The sequence below is a fragment of the Barbus barbus genome (genome assembly GCF_936440315.1).
Source record: "Barbus barbus genome assembly, chromosome: 42".
NCBI classification, from domain to species: domain Eukaryota; kingdom Metazoa; phylum Chordata; class Actinopteri; order Cypriniformes; family Cyprinidae; genus Barbus; species Barbus barbus.
Window position 1 is genome coordinate 25,615,277 of NC_136720.1, and position 20,355 is coordinate 25,635,631.

Consider the following 20,355-nt stretch of genomic DNA (forward strand, 5'->3'; position numbering starts at 1 on the left):
GCAGCATTTCATGTTTTCACATTTTAGTTGGATAAATGAAGTGATAGGAAAAAAAACAGGTTTTGGATCTGTTGTGTATATAAATCTGTTAAAAGTATAGAGCCTCTTGACAATAGCATTGCATGAGACAAATTACAACCTTCATAAACCAATTCACAAAGAATAACAAGCACTTCATACAACATTTTTATTTGTTTAACACAAAGACAACATTTTATCCAAAATAAAATGAACACCGCATGATCCTGGCATGAAAAAAACATCATTAAATATACAAAAAACAACTTACCCGGATGGTGACTGTCTAAAAAAGGCTGATGGATGCTGAACATGTACGGCTATGAGGTTGAAAACGATGTCAGAGGTCATATAAACAAGACATGCGATGGGAAACAGAATGAAATCACAATCATTCTTCAGTCCAGAAACAAACTGTGCATTCAACACAAGATCTCCTGCGATCCATGAAGGATGAGTATAAAATCCCTGCTGTGTCCAGACGATATTGTCCATGTGTGGTTGGGGTCAGTCACTGTCATGACTCTGGCGGTGTCGACTGACTAGGGGCTCCGCTGCGTGTGCGTAGCTGTGATTGGGCGATGTCTGCTAGTGCTGACTGGATCTTCTCCAGCAGCATGTCTCCTCTGTAAACTACTTCCTCCAGACGGGCTGCAGCTTCCTGGTTCTCCTCTTCCAACTGCCTCAGACTAGCAGCCTGTGAAACAAATTCAATAACAATAGAAAACGTATAAGATTAGGCTTTATTGTAGGGATGTAATGATTCACTCATCTCACAATGCGATACTGGCTTCACGATACAACTATTTTCTTTTTTAACAAAAGATTTAAGACAAATTATAAATGAAAAGGTGTCATTTGATTATTTCTCAGACAAAATGCTGCACATTTCTTTGTGAAATTGAAATTAAAACCTTAAAACAAATCCCAAATGAATAAATACAATTAAATAGAAATCTCTTCATATAAACAAAGGCTTTGCATGTGCTCTTTCCATTTAAAATTAGAGGCAACCACTGAATTTTAATTATGATCCAAACATTGAATTTCCAAATCTAATTTAAATCAATACATGCAGCACAAGCTTTTTGGTTTAAATTAGATTGTATAATTTCGAAATTCGAAGCAAAAACAGAATGGTCTGACTTTAGCTTTGTGAAACTATACTACATAAAACATCTGAATGAAACAAAAACGGAAAAAGTAGACGGGTTGAATGAGATGCAAATTCAGCAGGTGGCGCTTATGGAACAGCAGCGTAAAATAGTGTTCATTATATGCTTTATATTAAGGCAAGATGAAAAGAAAACACCATCTAAACTATTCTGAAGACAATTTCCTCTCACAGGCAAATTTGTGTATGATGTGACGAGTCGGCTGCCTCCCCCCTGTCCATCATCACCACCCCGTCCCGTATTCGCCGCCCTTCACCAGGCTCCCGACGGGAGTGGGTGTATGAGAGAGGAGGGGCGCTGAACACCTAGGGCTGGCGGCGTGTGATGAGGCGCACCTGATGTGAATAGAGCCTCATCACTGCCGCTGTTTAAACGCGGAGACCGGTCTCTTCCCCGTGCATGCACGCTGGTGTCCTCGTGGGTCCAGGAAGGGTGCGTCGAGGAGGACTGCCGCACTCGTGAGACGGCTGACGGGCCAGGATGCCGGGCCGTCGAATCCCCCAGAAGCGCCGGGAACTCAGGAGATGGACGACGCCGCCGCCGCCACTCGCTCCCGGCCCCGAGAGGGGAGTGCGTGCAGCCACCGGACTCCGCCCCTTCCCTGGACCCTTCCCTGACGAACACTACCCTCCTTCACTAGCCCCGCGGCACAGCGAGAACACCAGGTTCCCCATTCCTTTGGACACTTTATTTTTCCCCTTTATTTGTTTAATAAAAACCTCTCCGAGGCTTGACGCCACACCCACTGTGTCTGTCGTTTGCTCCTCCCGCCACAATACCCTAAATTGTATCGTGATTTGTTTAACTTCTCAACCGACTTGAATCGTCACATATTTTGATAAATTTTCAACCGGCTAGGCGTGCATCGTTACATCCCTACTTAAAGGGTTAGTTCACCCAAAAATGTTTTACTCACCCTCAAAGCATCCTAGGTAGGGGTGTGCGATATTGACAAAAAATAATATCTTGATATTTTATGGGATTTTACCAATAACGATAATTAGCTGAGTGTGTTATTGTGCTAGTATCTTAAGGACTACCGTGGACAGCTGACTAATTAAGTTTATGATATACTTCCTCTTCTGTGTGGTGGTCAGTTCACATTGATTAGAAATTAATATTTTCCAAAAAGTTGAAATTGATTATTACCTTTTAATGGGCATTTTTACCTTTATATACCATTTTTTCTAAAAGTGTCCATTATCTTTTGAGTCAAATTCTTACATTTAATCAGTGAATTAGAATAATAAGATCAACAAAAGTCATCTTTGCAATGGAGAGGAAATGCATCTGGCATTTAGATGCATATAAACACTGCAATTACAAATGCATAAATAATGTTTTGATATCATAAAACGCTGAATATTGATATTTGAAATTAAATAATAAAAGATACTTTAAATGTGAAATTAAAACCGCCAGTAGGTGGCAGCACGTCACTGTTAATAAGTGAGTCATTGAGATTGAACCTAATCGTTCAAATGGTTCATTTCTTCCATGCGTTAGAACAGCAGTAGTCTTTGTTCAGCAGTCCAAAATTAGTCAAAGTGCATCCATCCATAATAAAACGTGCCTCACACGGCTCCAGAGGGTGAATAAAGGCCTGCTGTAGCGAATCGATGCGTTTTTGTTAGAAAAATATCCATATTTAAAACATTATAAACGCTTTTCTCTCACTTCCGCTAACTGTCGTAGGAGGAAGCCGTTCCAGCGGATGATGTAGGATGTGATTAGTGACAAACACGGAAGCGCAGCGGAGAGACAGCAAAACAAAACGCCGGTCACAAAGCACAAAACAAGGAGTTGTAAAGCAAAATGTCAGAGGATTTCCATACAAGCAAAGAGGAGACTGGTTTTCTTTTGCTAAAGTAAGGAAACTTTGCTTCCTTTGCTCCTGTAAACATACTCACATCCGCCAGGAACGGCTTGCACGTACGACAGTTAGCGGAAGTGAGAGAAAAGTGTTTATAACATTTTAAATATGGATATTTTTCTTACAAAAACGCATTGATTTGATACAGGAGGCCTTTATTCACCTCCTACTGCCATTTTAATGCTTGGAAGAGCAAAGATAATTTTTAATATAACTATAAGAAGAAAGTCATATACACCTAGTATGCCTTGAGGGTGAGTAAAGCATGGGCTAATTTTTAGGGTGAACTAACCCTTTAACTGTAATTGGCTCTGTACTCATATAACGCATCATACAGTAAGCACAAAGCCAGAAGTGTAATATATATAATTTACGGTGAACTATAGGGATATATGGGAGGTAAAAATCCCATTCATATACCACAATAAAAAATAAAAAAAACACACACGCTGAATTCAGTGCTGATAAGTTTTAGCCTATATTATTAAATCATTGAGTGGATTTGCTTGATTTTGCTTCATGGTACGAGCAGTTCATTGTTTCAAAATAATTTTATTTATAAATAATAATTTAATTTCTAAAATTAATATACATTTACTTTAATCTCTACATAATATATAACATTTATAAATTAGTGCTGTCAATCGATTAAAAAAATTAACTAATTAATCACACATTTTTCTAAAATTAATCGTGATTAATCACGCTTAACCCCACCTAACATTCAAGTTTTTAAATAAACAATCTTCAAATGTACAATGTACAAACAACATAAAGACAGTATATTTTTAATATTTCTTTAATGGTATCTTTTTTATGATTGAAGGCCAGCATCACTGATATCAATACTACTGATGTCTCTATAAAAAAAAGAATTTTTGCCCCCTGAATATTTAACCATTGACTGTAGCCATTCAGCATTACAGTATAATTGAGAGCTATCAATTTTAACATTTATTAGACTTAACGTCTAATTTAAGTGAACTTAAAACAATCTTCACGTGAACCCATTATAATAAATTACATATTTAGCTAGCTGTGCCCTTCAGCAGAAATATACAGAAAATGAATACTTACCAAACACTAAATTCTAAATTAAATATAGATGAACCCCTTAAAACTATAAAAGTTATTGATTTGCTCTTTTTTCTTTTGTTCTTGGATTAATAGACATCACAGCAGCTGGTTATTAATTTATTTGCCTGCTATTGCTTTAAAAGCTGCTGCTGCTGAAGGTGATGGGGATCTGACATGCATCTTATTTTCTCACAAATCTCTTTACATTTTCTGACTCACTTCAGGTCTGAAAGTCTCAACTAATGAGCGGATGAGTTGAATTGGGTATTTTAGATGAGGGAGACAGTGCTAGAGTGCCTCAGGACTGTTTTTAAAACCATTTCAGAGACATACTTAAATGTGACGCATATATAACATAGGCTATTGCATGCATGCACACAGTTTAAGGCAGCTTTAATCGCCTTTTTGGTAACTTCATGCCTTAACTGACGGCATAACTACGACATTGCATGCACGTAGTTTCTTTCGCTGTATGATATGAAATGATATAGGCTACAGCGCGCACCGGCACCTATGTGCGTGTATTTGAAGAGTGCGCGCTACGAGCACAGTATCTTTTACGCGCTTGTTTGACTCGCGTCTGGCGTGGAGGCGACGTATAGAGCACGTGTCTGAAACTTCTCCCGTTTGATGTGGTCATAAAGACATTCTGCATCTAAATAAACGCAATCCTTTGCAAGAAAAAAGAGACAGAGGCAGCAGTTGCGAATGAGGTGGCCAACCCTAGCCCCGCCCCTGCGTTATTTTGCGTTAATATTTTTAACGCGTTAATCTGAAAATAATTAATAGCATGCGTTAACGCGCTAATTTTGACACCACTATTATAAATACATAATAATAAACCATTCCGTTTATATTCTCTACATAATATAAACAATATCATATATATTAACTTAATATTTATATAAATTCAAATAACTACACACAGAAGAATTTATAAATATATTATAATATTATATATATATATTATAGAATTTATAAATATATTATAAATATAAATGTACAACAAATTTGTAGTTTTTTAGTTTCATTAGGTTTTTTTTAATGTCTATATAGTATTAATTTTTATTTAATTTTTCAGATATAATTATTTTAGCACACTAAAGTTAGATGAAATTTAAAATATATATATATTTAGGTTTTCTATATTTTATTTCAGTTAAAGATTATTTTATTACAAGTAACAATTTTTTTTATGGATTTGGTTAAATATAATTTGTAGCATAACCTTATTATTTGAAATGATTTCTTTCAGATCTTTTGAGTGCCACTTAACAAATACGGCCACCAATACAGTTGGCTTGGATAAATATAGACATTTCAAGCGGCCAGTCACACTGTTAGTGTATAAACATACCTGCAGTGCGGCGGTAGATTCTTCACTGGGCAGAGAGTCGATCAGCACATCAACATCTTTTGCTGTTCTTGCTATCAGTGCTGCAAACAGCTGAGCGTATTCTAGAAGAACACATGAAAACATGTCAGTTAAACAACAACACAGCGCTGCTGTAAACTGATGCTTGGTACAGATCTGTGCACCTTCTGTGGGGTTGGAGGGCTGGTCTTTGTTGATGGCGGTCTGGATGTTGCTGAAGGAGGCAGGTGGTGCGCATTGCTGCAGGACTCCAATCGCATTACAGAACTGATCAGCCAGCTAAAACACAAACACACCCATCATAGCAATATGTCAAACCATAGACAAAAAAAAAAAAAAAAACTGAGAAACAAAACAAAAAAATGGTGTCTCTGCCTGCTTCCAAAAATTAATATACATAGCCACACAGTGTATTTATAGTTAGAAAACAAAATGAGAAAACAGCTCATGGGGTCAAACATTGAGATTATATTATAATACTGGCACAGTAAAGAATCAGATATTGATGCAACCGTGTTCTTGTATGTGTTTTGCAGACCGTGTAATGTATCAAACACACAGTGCATGCATGAAACCTAATATATATATTTGTTGGACTTGTCTTTGCTCTTTAAACATGATAAAAATATTAGAATTCAGTGCTAATATTATGAATAATGCATCGTAAACTTCTTTTAATTTTTTTTTAATGTAAAAACAAGAGTACATAATATAACACAACAATAAATTTAAATAACAACTACATTATTTTACATATTTATTGTTAAAATATGTAAAAACAAGAGTACATCATTTAACACTTATAAAACAATAGTTGTAAGTTAAAAATATATATTTATAAAATATGTCAAATTAATAACACAATGTGGTATATGTCACAAATAAATAAAAAAGTACATATAATTTTAAAAGTGCTGACCGCGATTTAAATTTCCTGAAGCAACAGTTCCACTTACTTCCAACTTCGTATTTAATACATTATTTCTTATTTAATATAACATATATTTATTTAAATACAGTATTAGCTTCTTTCTGTACAAATTAATGCGCAAACTTTAATTGTTTATTTAATCACAAATGCATGCTATGCTAACACCTTCTTACGCTACAGTAACTTACATTAATGTGACTTCTTACATAAACAATGTAACTTCATGTAACACATGACTGAATGCATATGATTTGCACGCGTCTGACCTCTTCTGCAGCTTATAAGTCATAAAATTAACATTTAAATGAGTCTTACGGAGTTAACAGCATCTTGAAGCTGCGTTAGCCTGTCCGCCATGTTGGCTCCTCTCGGCCGTTTCCGTTTCCGCCGAGCGCGTTCAAAGCGTCATCACGTGATGCCATACAGTCGCGCCTGCGTGCTACAGGCAACTCGCGCGTTGCACTCAAAAGTTGTTGCATTGCAGCGCACCCAAGCAGCGAGCGACGCTTCCGGAGGCTAAACGACAAGCTTCGGCATGAGTCTCAAATTTGGTCGCTTCTGCTAGAGCGTGTTTATAGACTGGACTGATCCGGGAAAATGCCACTGAAGAGAGAATGTTTGGTTTTGCTCGTGTTGTTGTGGGTCAGTTGCACGCGCGCTCAGGATGAGAGTGAGTAACATAAACAAAACATCTTCATCAACACTGATGCAAACGCACTCAATTCCCCCTATTACTTCTATATGATATTGCAATAACTGACTCGTTTGTCTGAGGTGTATGCATGTTTTCTAAGGTCTCTTACATTCGTTTACTGCCTGTATTCTTTAGGAAATAGACTAAACTCATGTATGAGAGCATCAGCTGAGCAGATTTGCTCACTGAACCCCAGTGATGGTCTTAACCATGCAAAAAATAAAATGCAACAGAACCTTAAGACAAAATATGTGACCACAAAACCAGTCTTAAGTGTCAGTTTTTCAAAATTGAGATTTATACCTCATATGAAAGCTGAATAAATAAGCATTGATGTGTGGTTTGTTATGATCGGACAATATTTGGCTGAGATACAACTCAAGAATCTGAGGGTGCAAAAAAATCTAAATATTGAGAAAATCACCTTTAAAGTTGTTCAAATTAAGTTCTTAGCAATGCATATTACTAATCAAAAATGAAGTTTTGATATATTTAACAGTAGGAAATTTACTAAATATATTCATGGAACATGATCTTAATATCCTAATGATTTTTGGCATAAAAGAAAAATCAATAATTTTGACTCATGCAATATATTTTTGGTTATTGCTACAAATATACCCCAGCGACTTAAGACTGGTTTTGTGCTCCAGGGTCACATATAAAATACATTTGCATGTGTTTTACATTTTGTATCATATTTGGTATATTAGGCTTTCATGGCTAAATATAGTAGATGCTTAAAATTATATAAATATCAGTTGTCACACACTATGTTTCCAATAATGTCTTTGTAAGACAATATTTAAATGCTAAGTTTAAAGATATAACATATATAAATTATATATATATAACACTTAATGCAATGCAATACAGTGCTGATTGACAGATGAACAAATAAACGTTCCTCAAAAGCCTGATGATCATATTTGAGATTCACATTTTAACATGATTTTTCAAAAAAAAAAAAAAAAGATGTCTAGACAATTAAGTAAATATAAGCTGCTTCAGTCCAGTAAGCGTTCATCTTGAAATATTACTAACAATATCAGAGTTATCCTTATATTTACGTAATAAAAATCAGATTTGACAGCAAAAACATTTGTACAATTATAATAAAAGACCTTTTACTTGCTAAAAAGTTTAAACTATCAATCAGAAGACTGTAGTAAATTGTGTGCAACAGGTTTTGATCATGCTGTTAATTTAGAGGCTTTAAAAATCATTTATTAAATATGATACCATAGGGTTAAGGAAACAGTAGATCTGTAGTAAAACGCTTCTTTTTCTGATGTTTGGAGCATTTGATGATCTCCTGCCTTTCAGTGAAGATGCTGTTGATTTAAATGAGTCTGATTGTTTTTAATAAAGTTCAGTTGTAATTTTGTGCCTCTTCGTAATGTTCTGGTATTTTGTAACAGTGACGTATTTTCATTCAGTGTTTCTTCCTCTTTTAATTCTCCTCATTCCTGCTTACGATGCACTGATGACAATGAAACAGAGCAACGAACCACGAGATGCAATTTAGAAACTATTTGCACATTCCTGAAGGAGAAAGAGAGAGAGATTGAAGGGATTTCAGTCTTCAAGATCTCTGCAGACCTCAAAACACGAACATATTAACTGAGAACGGGACGTTAAAACTGTTTGTTAAACATTTTTAAAAAATGCAGAATGAGTAAATATTTAGTGGATTGGCAGCTTAGTGCTAGAAATGTTGCCTTAAAATGGAAACACACAGATTCCTTCTGACATCTGTGTATTGCATGTAAAGGCATCATCTTGCAGGTTTGGACACAAGAAGATTTCTTCAGTGTCGTTTTGATGTACAGCAGGTGTGAGTCATTATGAAATCAGATGACTTGATTATCATGTCAGATTTCATGGTCGGGCAGGAAGTCAGAGCAAACATGAGCCAACATCTTTCCTCACCAAATCACAACTGTCAAAAACCACTTCCTTATTTGAAGTGTTCACTGGTGTCTCTGCCTGCTTTCAGTTTATATATATATTTGTCAGAAATCAATATATATAGAAAACAGCACCTGGGGTCAAACATTGAGATTGCACAGTAAAGAATCAGATATTGATGCAACCGTGTTCTTGTATGTGTTTTGCAGACCGTGTGATGTTTTCTCTGGGAACCTTCCAGAACGTGAGCGTTCCAGTGAACGGGACGGTTCAAGCTGTCGTTTCCCGGATTCCCGCTGACATTTCCTTCTTAATACTGCAGTTTCATACGCATCACCGCAATGTTACACTCTCATATACACCGGTAAGAGATCACACACACAAAGCAGTGCTGTTTGCACAGGCATGCACTCACACACACACACACACAGAGCACTGTAATGCACTGTCATACACAAGAAAGAAACACACACCCCCCCCAGCTGACCCAGTTCCATGGGCTGATCGAGCAAGACATCATGTGAGAGTCTAATCACAAGCTCTGATCTCCACACACTCCTCCATGCATTCTGTTCATAATGTCAGCAGTCATTCACTGTAGTGCGCTGAGCACAAACCCCAGTTCAGACACAGAGTTGAAGTCAATATTAAATGCTGTTCGAAACAAATATTGCATCTATAGAGTGCTATTGTGCTGCCCACTCTTTCAGTGGCCTTGGTTCTGGTAGTATTTTTCAAATGGATATTCAAAAATTTAGTTATTGTTAAATAAAACTAAAGTAAAAAGAAATTAAATACTTATTTCAGTTAAGTTGTTTGGTTTAAGTACAAGCCCTAAAATAAAAACTAAGTAATAAATCAAATCTAAGTAGTAATATTTAATAAAACTAAAGTAAAAAAAAATTAAAAAGTACATATAAAAATGAACAAAAAGTATAAAAATAAAAGCGAAGTCAAATTATTAATAAAAACTGCAGTAGTATATAAATAATACTAGTCTCTGATTGGTGGAGATTTCTCTGCAGAATCATGGATAATGTAGGTTTTCGTCTGGAATTCTGTTGAAATAATTAACTCAGAACTCACAGTAGGCCGTCTTAAAATGCTCCTGTGGAGAAAATGACTGGGATTTTTACTAACAGAGCCTGACTGTTGCGGTCTAGGCTGGTGTAAGGAAATCCAAGTGAATGTAGCGCAGGGCTTGAATGGTTGCACTTTGCTTGTATTTGTTGCATAATATTCTCCACCTGACCTTTATCCCTCTAGAGTGTGTGTGTGTGTATGTGTAGATGTCCATACATAGGTTGTGTTTTTTGTGTATTGGTCAGATCCCACTTTATGGTTTTTCGGTCACGGCAGCAGATGCTGGTCTGTTATCCAACTTGACACCGAGTCAGACCATCGTCTCCTGGTTCCTGAAGACCCCCGACGGGAGCAGCGTAGCAGGAATTGGTGTGATTCTGCCATACACCAGCACTGGTTAGAGAACTAGCTCTATACTTGCATGCTGACATGAGCAACACAAATTACTTGAATGAGCAACACATACACTCTCATTAACAGACTATTGACTGTAATATAGTACATTCAGTGTGTATGGTTAATGTGTGTGTGTGTGTGTGTGTGTGTGTGTATGGGTAATGTGTGTGTGTGTGTGTGTGTGTGTGTGTGTGTGTGTGTGCGTGCAGATCCAGTTCCTGGAGCCTGTAATCAGGAATTCCCGCTGGAGATTGATCCAAACATCTACCTGCAATACAACCTGTTTGAGACCATGATTACCTTTGCACCTGCTAACATCGGATATGGAAGGTGAGAGGAATTTAATAAAATCATGGACTTTTAAAGGGTCATGAAACCCCTTATTTCAGCATTGGTTATTGAGTTAAATGCATTGTTCCTAATGCATGTTGAATTTTGCCGTTACATGCAACAAAATGAACAATATTATTTAATGCACAAATAAATGCACACCCAGTTGCGTTCGAATACATGTATAAATGTATGCTTTTATAATAGCTTTTGACACTATTATTTTGATCTCACAGTTTGAGGCATCTGTCACAGTAAATGTGTGTTTTCATAAATAATTAAGAGAAGCGCCATCCTTTTGATAATTATGAATCATTGATGAACTACATTGTGGGAAAACATCACATCCTAATGAAGATTATAAACCTAGAAGATGAACATAGTGCAGAAAAGCTCAGAATTATGAATTGATGCTAATATTGCCTTCTGTGATGTGCAACACAAATAATGCAGTTTAGTGTTTCATGACCTTTTAAGATTGTGTCTTCCTGGCTTGGAAGATCAAATGTTCATTAGTTGATCAGTCTAAATCAGAGGATGTTTTTCAGAGGTGCGATTCCACCGGCGTGTGACGTGGACGTGGGCTCCAGCACTCGTTGGCGATTGGTGTATGAGGTGTATCAGTACTTCCTGCCGGAGGGCGACCTGTCGGAGCAGAGTCTGGTCAGCAGTTTGGAGAGAGTGGCCAATGTGCAGAACGTGCAGGATAACAGCAGAAAGGTGTGAAATCTCTCTCTGGCCTTCCTTAACACTTTCTGCTATCTCTTGTAGCTGTTAAATAATTTCTCAGTGAGTTTACAGCGTTTGTTTCATAACCTGGTATGTTATCTCTATGTATATCTCCCTTAGTTTGTATGAGGTATGTATACACACACACACACACACATATATATAAATTCATTTACATATTATATATTTTTTATTTTTGTATATACATGTGTGTATATATAATGTGTGTGTGCATATATTAGGGATGTAACAATTACTGGTTTGACTATAAATCATGATAAAATTCCCCGCAGTTAGTATTACCGTTTCATATTTTTAATTAAATTTTTTTGTAATTATCATTAAAACCGTATTCGATTACCGCGATCTGAACAACTCACGATAAATAAATACTGTCCAGCATAAAGCACAGTTTTCAGTAACAGTCTCATGAGCGCACAGCAGCAGAGTAGTTTCGTTTTGAGTGAAAATAGGGTGGAAAAGCCCCATTAAAAGAGTGCTGAGGGAATTATACCAATGAATATATGAATGCACCTCTGAAGGGTCTGACTGTCTTCAGGAACAATTCGATGGCATTTTGTTTTCATCTTCACTCCATGTAATACTTGGAGCTACATGAGCTACAGTTTCTTTCCTGTAGCTCAAATAGTAGAGCATGGCGCTAGCAACGTCAAGGTCATGGGTTCGATTCCCAGGGAAAGCAAGAGCTGATAAAATGTAAAAACTGTAACTTGAATGCAATGTAAGTCGCTTTGGATAAAAGCGTCTGCTAAATGCATAAATATAAATGTAATACCTAAAAGAAGTGTTATTCAGCTGTTTCATAAGCGCCACCTGCTGTCAGAGAGTGGATTTACAGAGACTTATATTTACATTCAGCCTGTGTGCAGCAGTTTCTGTCTGGCCAAAAACAGACCAAATTTGCATGCCCTGCTGTAAATTTTGACCGGTTGATGGAAAATCAATTATCATTTTGACTTAACCCTTTTCTTTATTTAAAGGCTGAAATGTGAGGTTTACCTTTTATATGAAACGTTTTCAGAGCTTTCTTTGAACATTTACATTAGATATTTGAACATGCTATTAAACTGTTTCACCGGACATCATTGGTAATGTTATTGTTTTAGTGATTATGCAAACAAAAAGTCATTTTATTTGCTGTTTGTTAATTTTTAAATATAAAACTTGGTGTAGTGATTTATGTCGGTACTTTTTGAACATCTCCAGCACATTTTAACAATACCGTGATAATACTGATAACCGTGATCATTTTGGTCACTATAATCGTGATGAGAAATTTCCATACCGTTACCTCCCTAATGCATACATATATATATATATTCTAATACTAAAATATAATTATTGGTATTATCCATTAATGTTCAATTTTACTGTTTTACAACAAAGGCAGAAGGAAAGCACTTCATTTTTTCTTTTTTTATTCAGATGTCCAATTACATTTAATAAATACAGTCTATTAAATTTAAGCACAGTGAAGGAGAAAACACAAATATTTTAGGAATCTGCCATAAACTTGTTTAAAACTAAATATGTTATTGTCATTTATTAGGCAAATAACAAACTGAAACTAAATTAGTCTTTAATCACACATAATCACTTTATTTTGTATGGCCTCGATAACAGCTTGTATTCTGGCTGGCATTGTTTTTATGTACTTTTCCACAGTTTCTGTTTTTATTAGCTGTAATTGGGCAGTAAATTAATGGATAATAACATCAATTATATCTGAGCATAACACTACTGCGACTAAAGAGCTTACACATACTGGTTGATTAATCATTACAGGAACATAAAAAAATGATTTTGGTAACCACCAATACTGTTAGTTTAGAGCAGCTGTGGCACAAACGTTACATTGGGTGGTGGTGGTCTAATACATTTAAGCGATGTATATACTCGATGATAAAGTGAAATGATTTACGGGTCTGAAAACACCCTTAGTTTATCATTTAATTTCACTCTTTCAGGTGGTGTCTTTAACCTCTCGTGACCGGACTCAGTTCTCCTTCAGCTCTCTTCCCGGCCAGGGCGTGATTTTCTCTGTGATTGTGAGAGATCCAGTGTTGAACACGTCAGCGTCCTACATCCCCGTCCACACATACGCCTGCAGCTTCAACTCCACGCTGGACGGATGCAGCGATTTAGGTGAGAAGATGAAAGAAAGTCTAAATGAATGCTGCATTATTTGATTCCTAAACTCAGAAATTCCTCTCATATTGTCAGGTCATTTGCCACTTTGGCCATCCGACACAGGGCTTGCAAAATTTCTAAATCCCTGGTATCCCTTCAGGCAGGTACTCTTCAGATTTTGGTAGCCCGAAAATTAATTTAACTAGCCCAAATAAAATAAAGACCATAAATGTCCATCAAAAACATTTTCAATAAACGAATATCAATGAAAGAGTTTTATTTGACTATTTACAGGGTATCTGCAGAATTAAAAAAAATCAATTTAAGGCAATTTATGACTTTTTAAGAGCTGCACAAGTAAAATGAACAACTTATGAGTGGGGTTGGACAATATCTTGACATGACATGATTTAAAATTCAGATACAGGTTTACACAAAAACAAATATTTAATAAAATGGTATTTCAGCCTTTATGAAAAGGGATAAGTCAAACATTCTGAATCATATTAATTTAAAACATAAATATTACTGTTTAGATTTTTAGAAGGCACATTAACTTCTTTCACATTTACAACTGTGTTTGCTGTTAAAACATGGGTCGATATGCACAATTGGGCATTGATCTAAACATAAGAGAGGCTTTTTGGAAATGCAAATTCATTCTCTGCCACGAGGTGGCACTTAAAGATCGGCTGAAATGAAGCGTTTTCCCCCGATAACGGCTGTACACAAAGCAGCACCGAGCTCATAAACGCTATTTTATCAGGCATTATAGGCAAGATGAAATGAAAATGCCAACGATACGTTTCTGAAGACAGACGGTTCCCTTCAAAGATGCATTCACAAAGACATCTGTGTTTTGACTTTAAAACGTGCAGCGCTCATATTTATTCGATGACATAATTGAATTTTAATCCAACCATATCGCGATTCTTGCCTTTCTGTCCCCAATAATTAAGACTTTTCTTATACCATTTAACGTATTTAAAGCTTTTTAAGGACCGGGGGGAGCCCTGTATTTAAGGTAGCCCGTCGGGCAGAGCGGTGATGCATTTTGGGAGCCCGACTGGAAAACACAATAGCCCCGGGACATCCGGCTAGAGATTTTGCGAGCCCTGCTGCTTGAAAAGATATTTTGTCTTTAGCTTTTGAACAGTTTCTGTGACCGTTTTGATGTGGAGTTTAATATTTTTTCTCTCTCACTTTCTCAGGGAGAGTGTCTACTAAAGTGTTTTTCACTGTGATTGGTTTGGCTGGGCTGGTTGTGTGTTTTGTGGGACACCGCTTCTTCAAATGTGGTGAGAGATGTTTTTCTTGCTTTTCTTAGAAACACCACGTTACTGCTATTAATAACTGTCAGTCTACTAAATATGCCCCAAGTGTTTTAGGTTTGGGAAAGTGTTTGCAAGAGCTTTAGAGAGTCAGAGGTGAACAGATGATATAGTTGCATCAGTTCTGAATGGATGGCATGTTTTTAAAGGGGTCATGTGATGCATTTCTTTCCTGATGTCCACTCATAATGTTAGTCAAGGCTTCTTGCACAACAAACTCTATTCAGTGCTTTATGACCATTTCAAGCTTTTCTCCTTTTGAATGAAATTGTTTTTTGCAGCTGTGTTTTTTTTAAAGCCTTTTGTGTGAACATGTGAAATAATAATTAAACGAATCATTTGTGCCGCTTGGTTTCAGTAAATGGTCTTTTTGGCAGCTCAAAATCGTTTATTTAATTGAGATGTTTCATTATATGACATGTTTAAATTTGGAGCCGTGTTAAACTCATTGAAGATCTGTATGCCGACTCTTATGTTAACTACAACTAAAACAATGCATTTTAGATTTTGTTACCTAAAAATAAGCAACTTTGTTTCTATAAAATAAACATGAACTGAAATAAATGAGCTAGTTGCCAAAGCAACATTTCTCATTTTCATATAGTTTAACTCAATATACTAAAATTAAAAAAACTATATAGACACATGAAAAACGAAAAATGACAAAAACACAACAAAATTATTAAAACAAACTAAAATTGAAATGAAAACTAAAAATATAAAACATTTCAAAATATTAAATAAAAGTTTTTTAAAAATCGGTGTTGAAATTAAATTAATGTTATAAAAAAATAAAATTAGGCTATTATATATATATATATATATATATATATATATATATATATATATATATATATATATATATATATATATATATATATTATATAAGTGTATTTTATTTCAGTTTGTTACCAAGACAGAATTTCTCATCTTCATTTCGTTTTAATTTAACTTTAGTTTGAATGATTAAAAACTGTAGACATAAAAAATTTAAAAAACCTAATAAAAATTATAAAAACGCAACAAAATTTCTAAAACTAAAATGGAAAATTTAAAAATAAAAAATACATAAAATAAAGGATAATAGAAGTAAAAACTATAATAAACTTTAATAAACTTTAATAATAGTGATACTAAAATATCCTGATTCAGACAGAATTTATTGCAGGTACTCCTGTCGTTTCCATTAAAATGTCTATTTCTGTGTTTTCTCAGAGCTGTTCTGTATGGGCTTCGGCTTTACGGCGTTTGTATTCTTTGTCGTGATCACCGTAACCACACCGCTGGAATACAACAGTGAGTCCATCACAGTCACATTGCAGAGTTACACATGCACTGAATCACTGTCATATTAGATGAATAGTGCTTGCCTGAACCGATCTGAAGTTTATGATCACCTCATAGAGTATTTCTATCAGCTCATCCTCTTAGGCCTCAGTTTCACGTCATTCTGGATGATTTGTACTGTTTACACTGCGCTGATGTCTACATACGCATAAATAGTTCATGTCCCAAGAAGTTTTCCAGTTGAATTGGACTGAAATTGGCTACACAAACTGGTTCTGCCAGCAGTGAATCTCAACAGCCGTCACGAGTGCAGAAAGCAGCTCTCGTCACAGAGGATTGAGGTTATTGTTGTGCCGTAACTCTGAGGATTAGAGTCATGCGCTGTGGATTTCAGCTGGAGGTGTCAAACCAGCCTGTCCCAGTCAAATGCATCACGTAGAGCTGTCTGTCAGCTGTTTGCGTGTTACATTACAGGAATGGCTGAAATGAGGAAGAGCATTTTTTAAAAAAAATTAGATTTTCTAAGATAGATAACTGATGACTCCTCCTACAGCTGATTAATCAGAACAACCTCAGCTCAAGTTTGTTTTTAAAGTCAGGACATTACAGGCAAAACCATAGTTTTTTCATGCAGTTTCGGGCTGTTTTGCATCCACAACCTGTCTTTTGTTAGACTAGTGCATAGAAAAGATCAAAATACACATTTAAATGTTTATTTCATAGCACTTTATCTGTTTTCATCTGAGGATTTTAAATGCAATACATATCTTTATAGGCAGTTTTTTCCCCCATTTCAGCAGCACTTACATCAAACTTTACAGTTTTATTTCTTAGTTTTTTTCTATCTGCATTCTGATAGGTTATCTGTATTCTGAATGTTTTTACTAAGGGGTTTGTTCATCTGTCTGATGTTCACATTTCTGATGTTATATTTTCTGATTTGTGGAGAGATAAAAAGAGATCCAAAATCAGTCATGTCATCAAAATGAAACATTGGATAATCCCAGGTTCAAAATTAATGTTAGGTTCTGGAAAAGTATGCAAGTGAGTGCATATTTAATTAGATAATATTTAAATATAACATTTGTAATACAAAATAACGTCTTAATGTACTCTAATTAGTCAGCTGAGATCTATGTCTTGTTATCTGATGTCTTTAAACAGTTTGTTGACTGACTGTGTCTCTGCAGTTCGATTGGCTCTGACAGCGCTGATGGGCGTGGTCGGGGGCGTGGCCATGGTGATGAGCTGGTGGCGGTTCGGTTCGGTCATGGCCTGCGTGTTGGTGGTCGGACTCATTCTTGGATTTCTCATCTCATCCATCATCTTCTTCACTCCACTTGGTAAGAAATCATGTTTGAAAAACCTTCATGTGTCATCGTTCATGCTGTTAAAAATGTTTCTGCATCTGTTGATCTCTTTATAATCTCACTTCATAGTCTTGCTGGATGTTGATTGTTAAGATGTGGGCGATAATTTTCATTATTAGTTATTTAATTATTTTAATTTTATGGATTTGTTGTTTCATCTCTCTGTTTTTCTCCAGGTGATCTTCCTATATTCCATAATGATGTGGTGTTCTGGGTGGTGTTCGCTTGCATTATGGGGTTTATTCCTTTATTCTTCATCAGGTGGCCTAGAGAGGTGAGATACAGAAAAATACATTTGATATAAGCTCATATTCGACAGCTAAATAAAATGCACGTTTGTCTGCATGTTTCAGGGCAATATAATTACATGTGGAGTGGTTGGTGCGTATACAGTGGTCCTGGCCGTCAATGCCTACACCTACACCAGTCTGTCCTACATCACGCTGGATGTCCTCAAACGCCTCCTCAACCACAACTTCAGCCGAGCGTTCATCTCCGTACCGCTGCAGGATATCGGTAGGTGTGCAGGGATTGAAGTTGTAGGCCATGTATGAGATCACTGCAGACCAGGGTTGGAAATTAACAGGGGCTTGGGGCAAAATGCCACTAAAATTAGCAAAAATGCTCCGAAAATCCAAGATAAGGAGCCAAAAAAGGGTTACTGCACATTTAAATGAAATCAGTCACAACTGCCGTGATTTAAAGTGAAATGTGATGAAAAGTGTTGCATTACATTTTGATCCACCAAAGATGTTTGCATTGTTTTTGGCAGCGTTGTGCAATCTAAAGCATTTACATTAGTCACAAGTTAAATTTGATGAAAACACTGGATTTATTTTTTTCTATGTAAGAGATTTATTTATAGGTTTTGTAGACTTTTTCATTGACTATAATGGCAGTGACTGAAGTCATGATCAGTTTTTTTGATGCTGACATAACCAGTGTGAAGTCTTGAATTTGTAATACATAAAAACACAAACTAATTCATAAATGGTTTCTCAACTCATTTTGTCTACAAGAATATGATGTGCCATTTTCCCAGATACAAAAATCATTATAATATCAATAAAACAATAATGACTTATACATTGAAAACAGCTTTGAGGTCCTTCTTCCTTTAAAACGCTGTTGCGCTTGAGTGTTAAATTAAGGTGATAGATAAAGGAATATGATTCAGCCTAAAAACTAAAATATTTTTTGCTTTAATTACTGGGTCTGATGGCCAAACGCATTCATGTATTGGTCATGTCTGATGTTTCGCCTCTCCAGATTTCATCATGATCACCGTGTGGGTTGTTCTGGGGGTTTCGGGGATCGTCGTGCAGCTGTATCGGGAGAAATCACGGCAGTTTTTCCCACCGAGCCCATACGTGATGTGGAAGCAAGAGCGAGAGCGCAGGAAGACCAACGTTCTGGATCCCAGCCACCACAAGCCATCTTTATCAGCCCGAATCCTCGGACGTATTCGCCAGCTCACACAGCGCACAGAACCAGCCGGCGAAACCACACCTCTATTGCTTTAACCTGTGACTTTTGACTTTAAGTCAGATCACTGTTAGTCCTTCTCCTCCAGAACACTGCTGCTCAATCCTGTGGAGACATATAGCAACATACATGAGGACTGAGCTCGATTTTTAGAGCCCAAAGACTCAGACGAGCAGCCGATGGAGGTTAAAAGAGCAGCTCTCACACGGTGTGAGACTGACCGTGTGCACTTATGTGTGTGTTTTTGTGTAGGTTTCCAGAAGTGCTTGATCCCATTGCTGTTTTCAGATAAATGTTAAGCAACTGACCTCTACTATATACATCAGCTGCTATAGTGTGTTTTTTTTTTTTTTTTAAGATGCATTTTAGCAGCTTGGAGGAAACATTCAGTGGAGATTCTTTTAACGTTTTTACTACGTCTGGTTAGCACACGAGTGAATGAGCGATTTTTAAAGATGTTCACCATTAAAATGAATGTATAACACTCTGCGATTGCAGACCAAATGAACCGGTGTTCATTAGTAGCCACTGTAAGCCTCTACGGCTGATGTTTGAGTGTTTTCTGTGTCCGAGTGCATACGAGTCCCAGAGGATCCTCACCGAGGTTTGGAGTTCAGGTTAGAAATGAGCTTATTTTGACTGTGTTCATGTGGGAGTTTGACCGCTGGTGTAACGCACTTGTAATGAGGATTTTAAATGCCATGTAAAAGGAATATTGAGAACCTGTGGAGTTGAAATGTTTTTCAGTCATTTTCTGGGCTTTATAACTGTATGTGTAGCTCTTTATAAGTGTATGTGTGTAGACCTAAACCCAAGATCGATCTTTGACAGACTCCAGCTTTGCAAAATCAGTAGTATTGCATTACTCATCAATACTCTTCTGGTTTCCTCTCAGGGTTTCTTCATGTTATCTTTGTCTCTCACAGAAGCAGACTTTTTCTAAAGCATTTACAACATGCATTAATGTTACTTAAAATAGTTTTTAAGTGGTAGCAGTATGCATTATTTCTATTTTGTATGAAATTTAAATGTTTAATAAAGTTGTCATTTGTGCCATAACCCCTAAATGATATTGTTTTCTATTCCAAGACAGATTGGAATGAGATCTGATGTTTTTGACGTAATTCTGAGTGAAACAA

The 20,355-nt window shown here is 36.3% G+C and overlaps 2 protein-coding genes across 2 annotated transcripts; one reads left to right on the forward strand and one right to left on the reverse strand.

Annotated features, from left to right (window-relative positions):
• Positions 1 to 289: 289 nt before the first annotated feature.
• Positions 290 to 6,887, reverse strand: LOC306861786 (mediator of RNA polymerase II transcription subunit 21). The gene is made up of 4 exons (XM_079404265.1): positions 6,765 to 6,887; positions 5,683 to 5,797; positions 5,501 to 5,601; positions 290 to 715 (listed from the first exon to the last, which is right to left on the reverse strand). Exons 1-4 carry the CDS (start codon positions 6,804 to 6,806, stop codon positions 536 to 538), a joined length of 438 nt encoding a protein of 145 aa, XP_079260391.1. The 5' UTR covers positions 6,807 to 6,887; the 3' UTR covers positions 290 to 535.
• LOC306861784 (transmembrane 7 superfamily member 3-like) lies at positions 6,833 to 20,281 on the forward strand. Its single transcript, XM_079404262.1, has 12 exons — positions 6,833 to 7,119; positions 9,264 to 9,418; positions 10,383 to 10,533; positions 10,743 to 10,863; positions 11,412 to 11,583; positions 13,581 to 13,758; positions 14,955 to 15,041; positions 16,290 to 16,370; positions 17,552 to 17,704; positions 17,908 to 18,005; positions 18,085 to 18,247; positions 19,001 to 20,281. Exons 1-12 carry the CDS (start codon positions 7,047 to 7,049, stop codon positions 19,252 to 19,254), a joined length of 1,686 nt encoding a protein of 561 aa, XP_079260388.1. The 5' UTR covers positions 6,833 to 7,046; the 3' UTR covers positions 19,255 to 20,281.
• The last annotated feature ends 74 nt before the right edge of the window (positions 20,282 to 20,355 follow it).

What these genes read in the sequence shown, in the direction of transcription:
- LOC306861784 (XM_079404262.1), top strand. Translation starts at nt 7,047, where the DNA reads ATGCCACTGAAGAGAGAATGTTTGGTTTTGCTCGTGTTGTTGTGGGTC. An exon ending in ACACCGCTTCTTCAAATGTG is followed by an intron (nt 15,042 to 16,289) that starts GTGAGAGATGTT and finishes GTGTTTTCTCAG; the next exon opens with AGCTGTTCTGTATGGGCTTC. An exon ending in CATCTTCTTCACTCCACTTG is followed by an intron (nt 17,705 to 17,907) that starts GTAAGAAATCAT and finishes GTTTTTCTCCAG; the next exon opens with GTGATCTTCCTATATTCCAT.
- LOC306861786 (XM_079404265.1), bottom strand. Translation starts at nt 6,806, where the DNA reads ATGGCGGACAGGCTAACGCAGCTTCAAGATGCTGTTAACTCC. An exon ending in TTCAAGATGCTGTTAACTCC is followed by an intron (nt 5,798 to 6,764) that starts GTAAGACTCATT and finishes TTTGTGTTTTAG; the next exon opens with CTGGCTGATCAGTTCTGTAA. An exon ending in AATCTACCGCCGCACTGCAG is followed by an intron (nt 716 to 5,500) that starts GTATGTTTATAC and finishes TTTGTTTCACAG; the next exon opens with GCTGCTAGTCTGAGGCAGTT.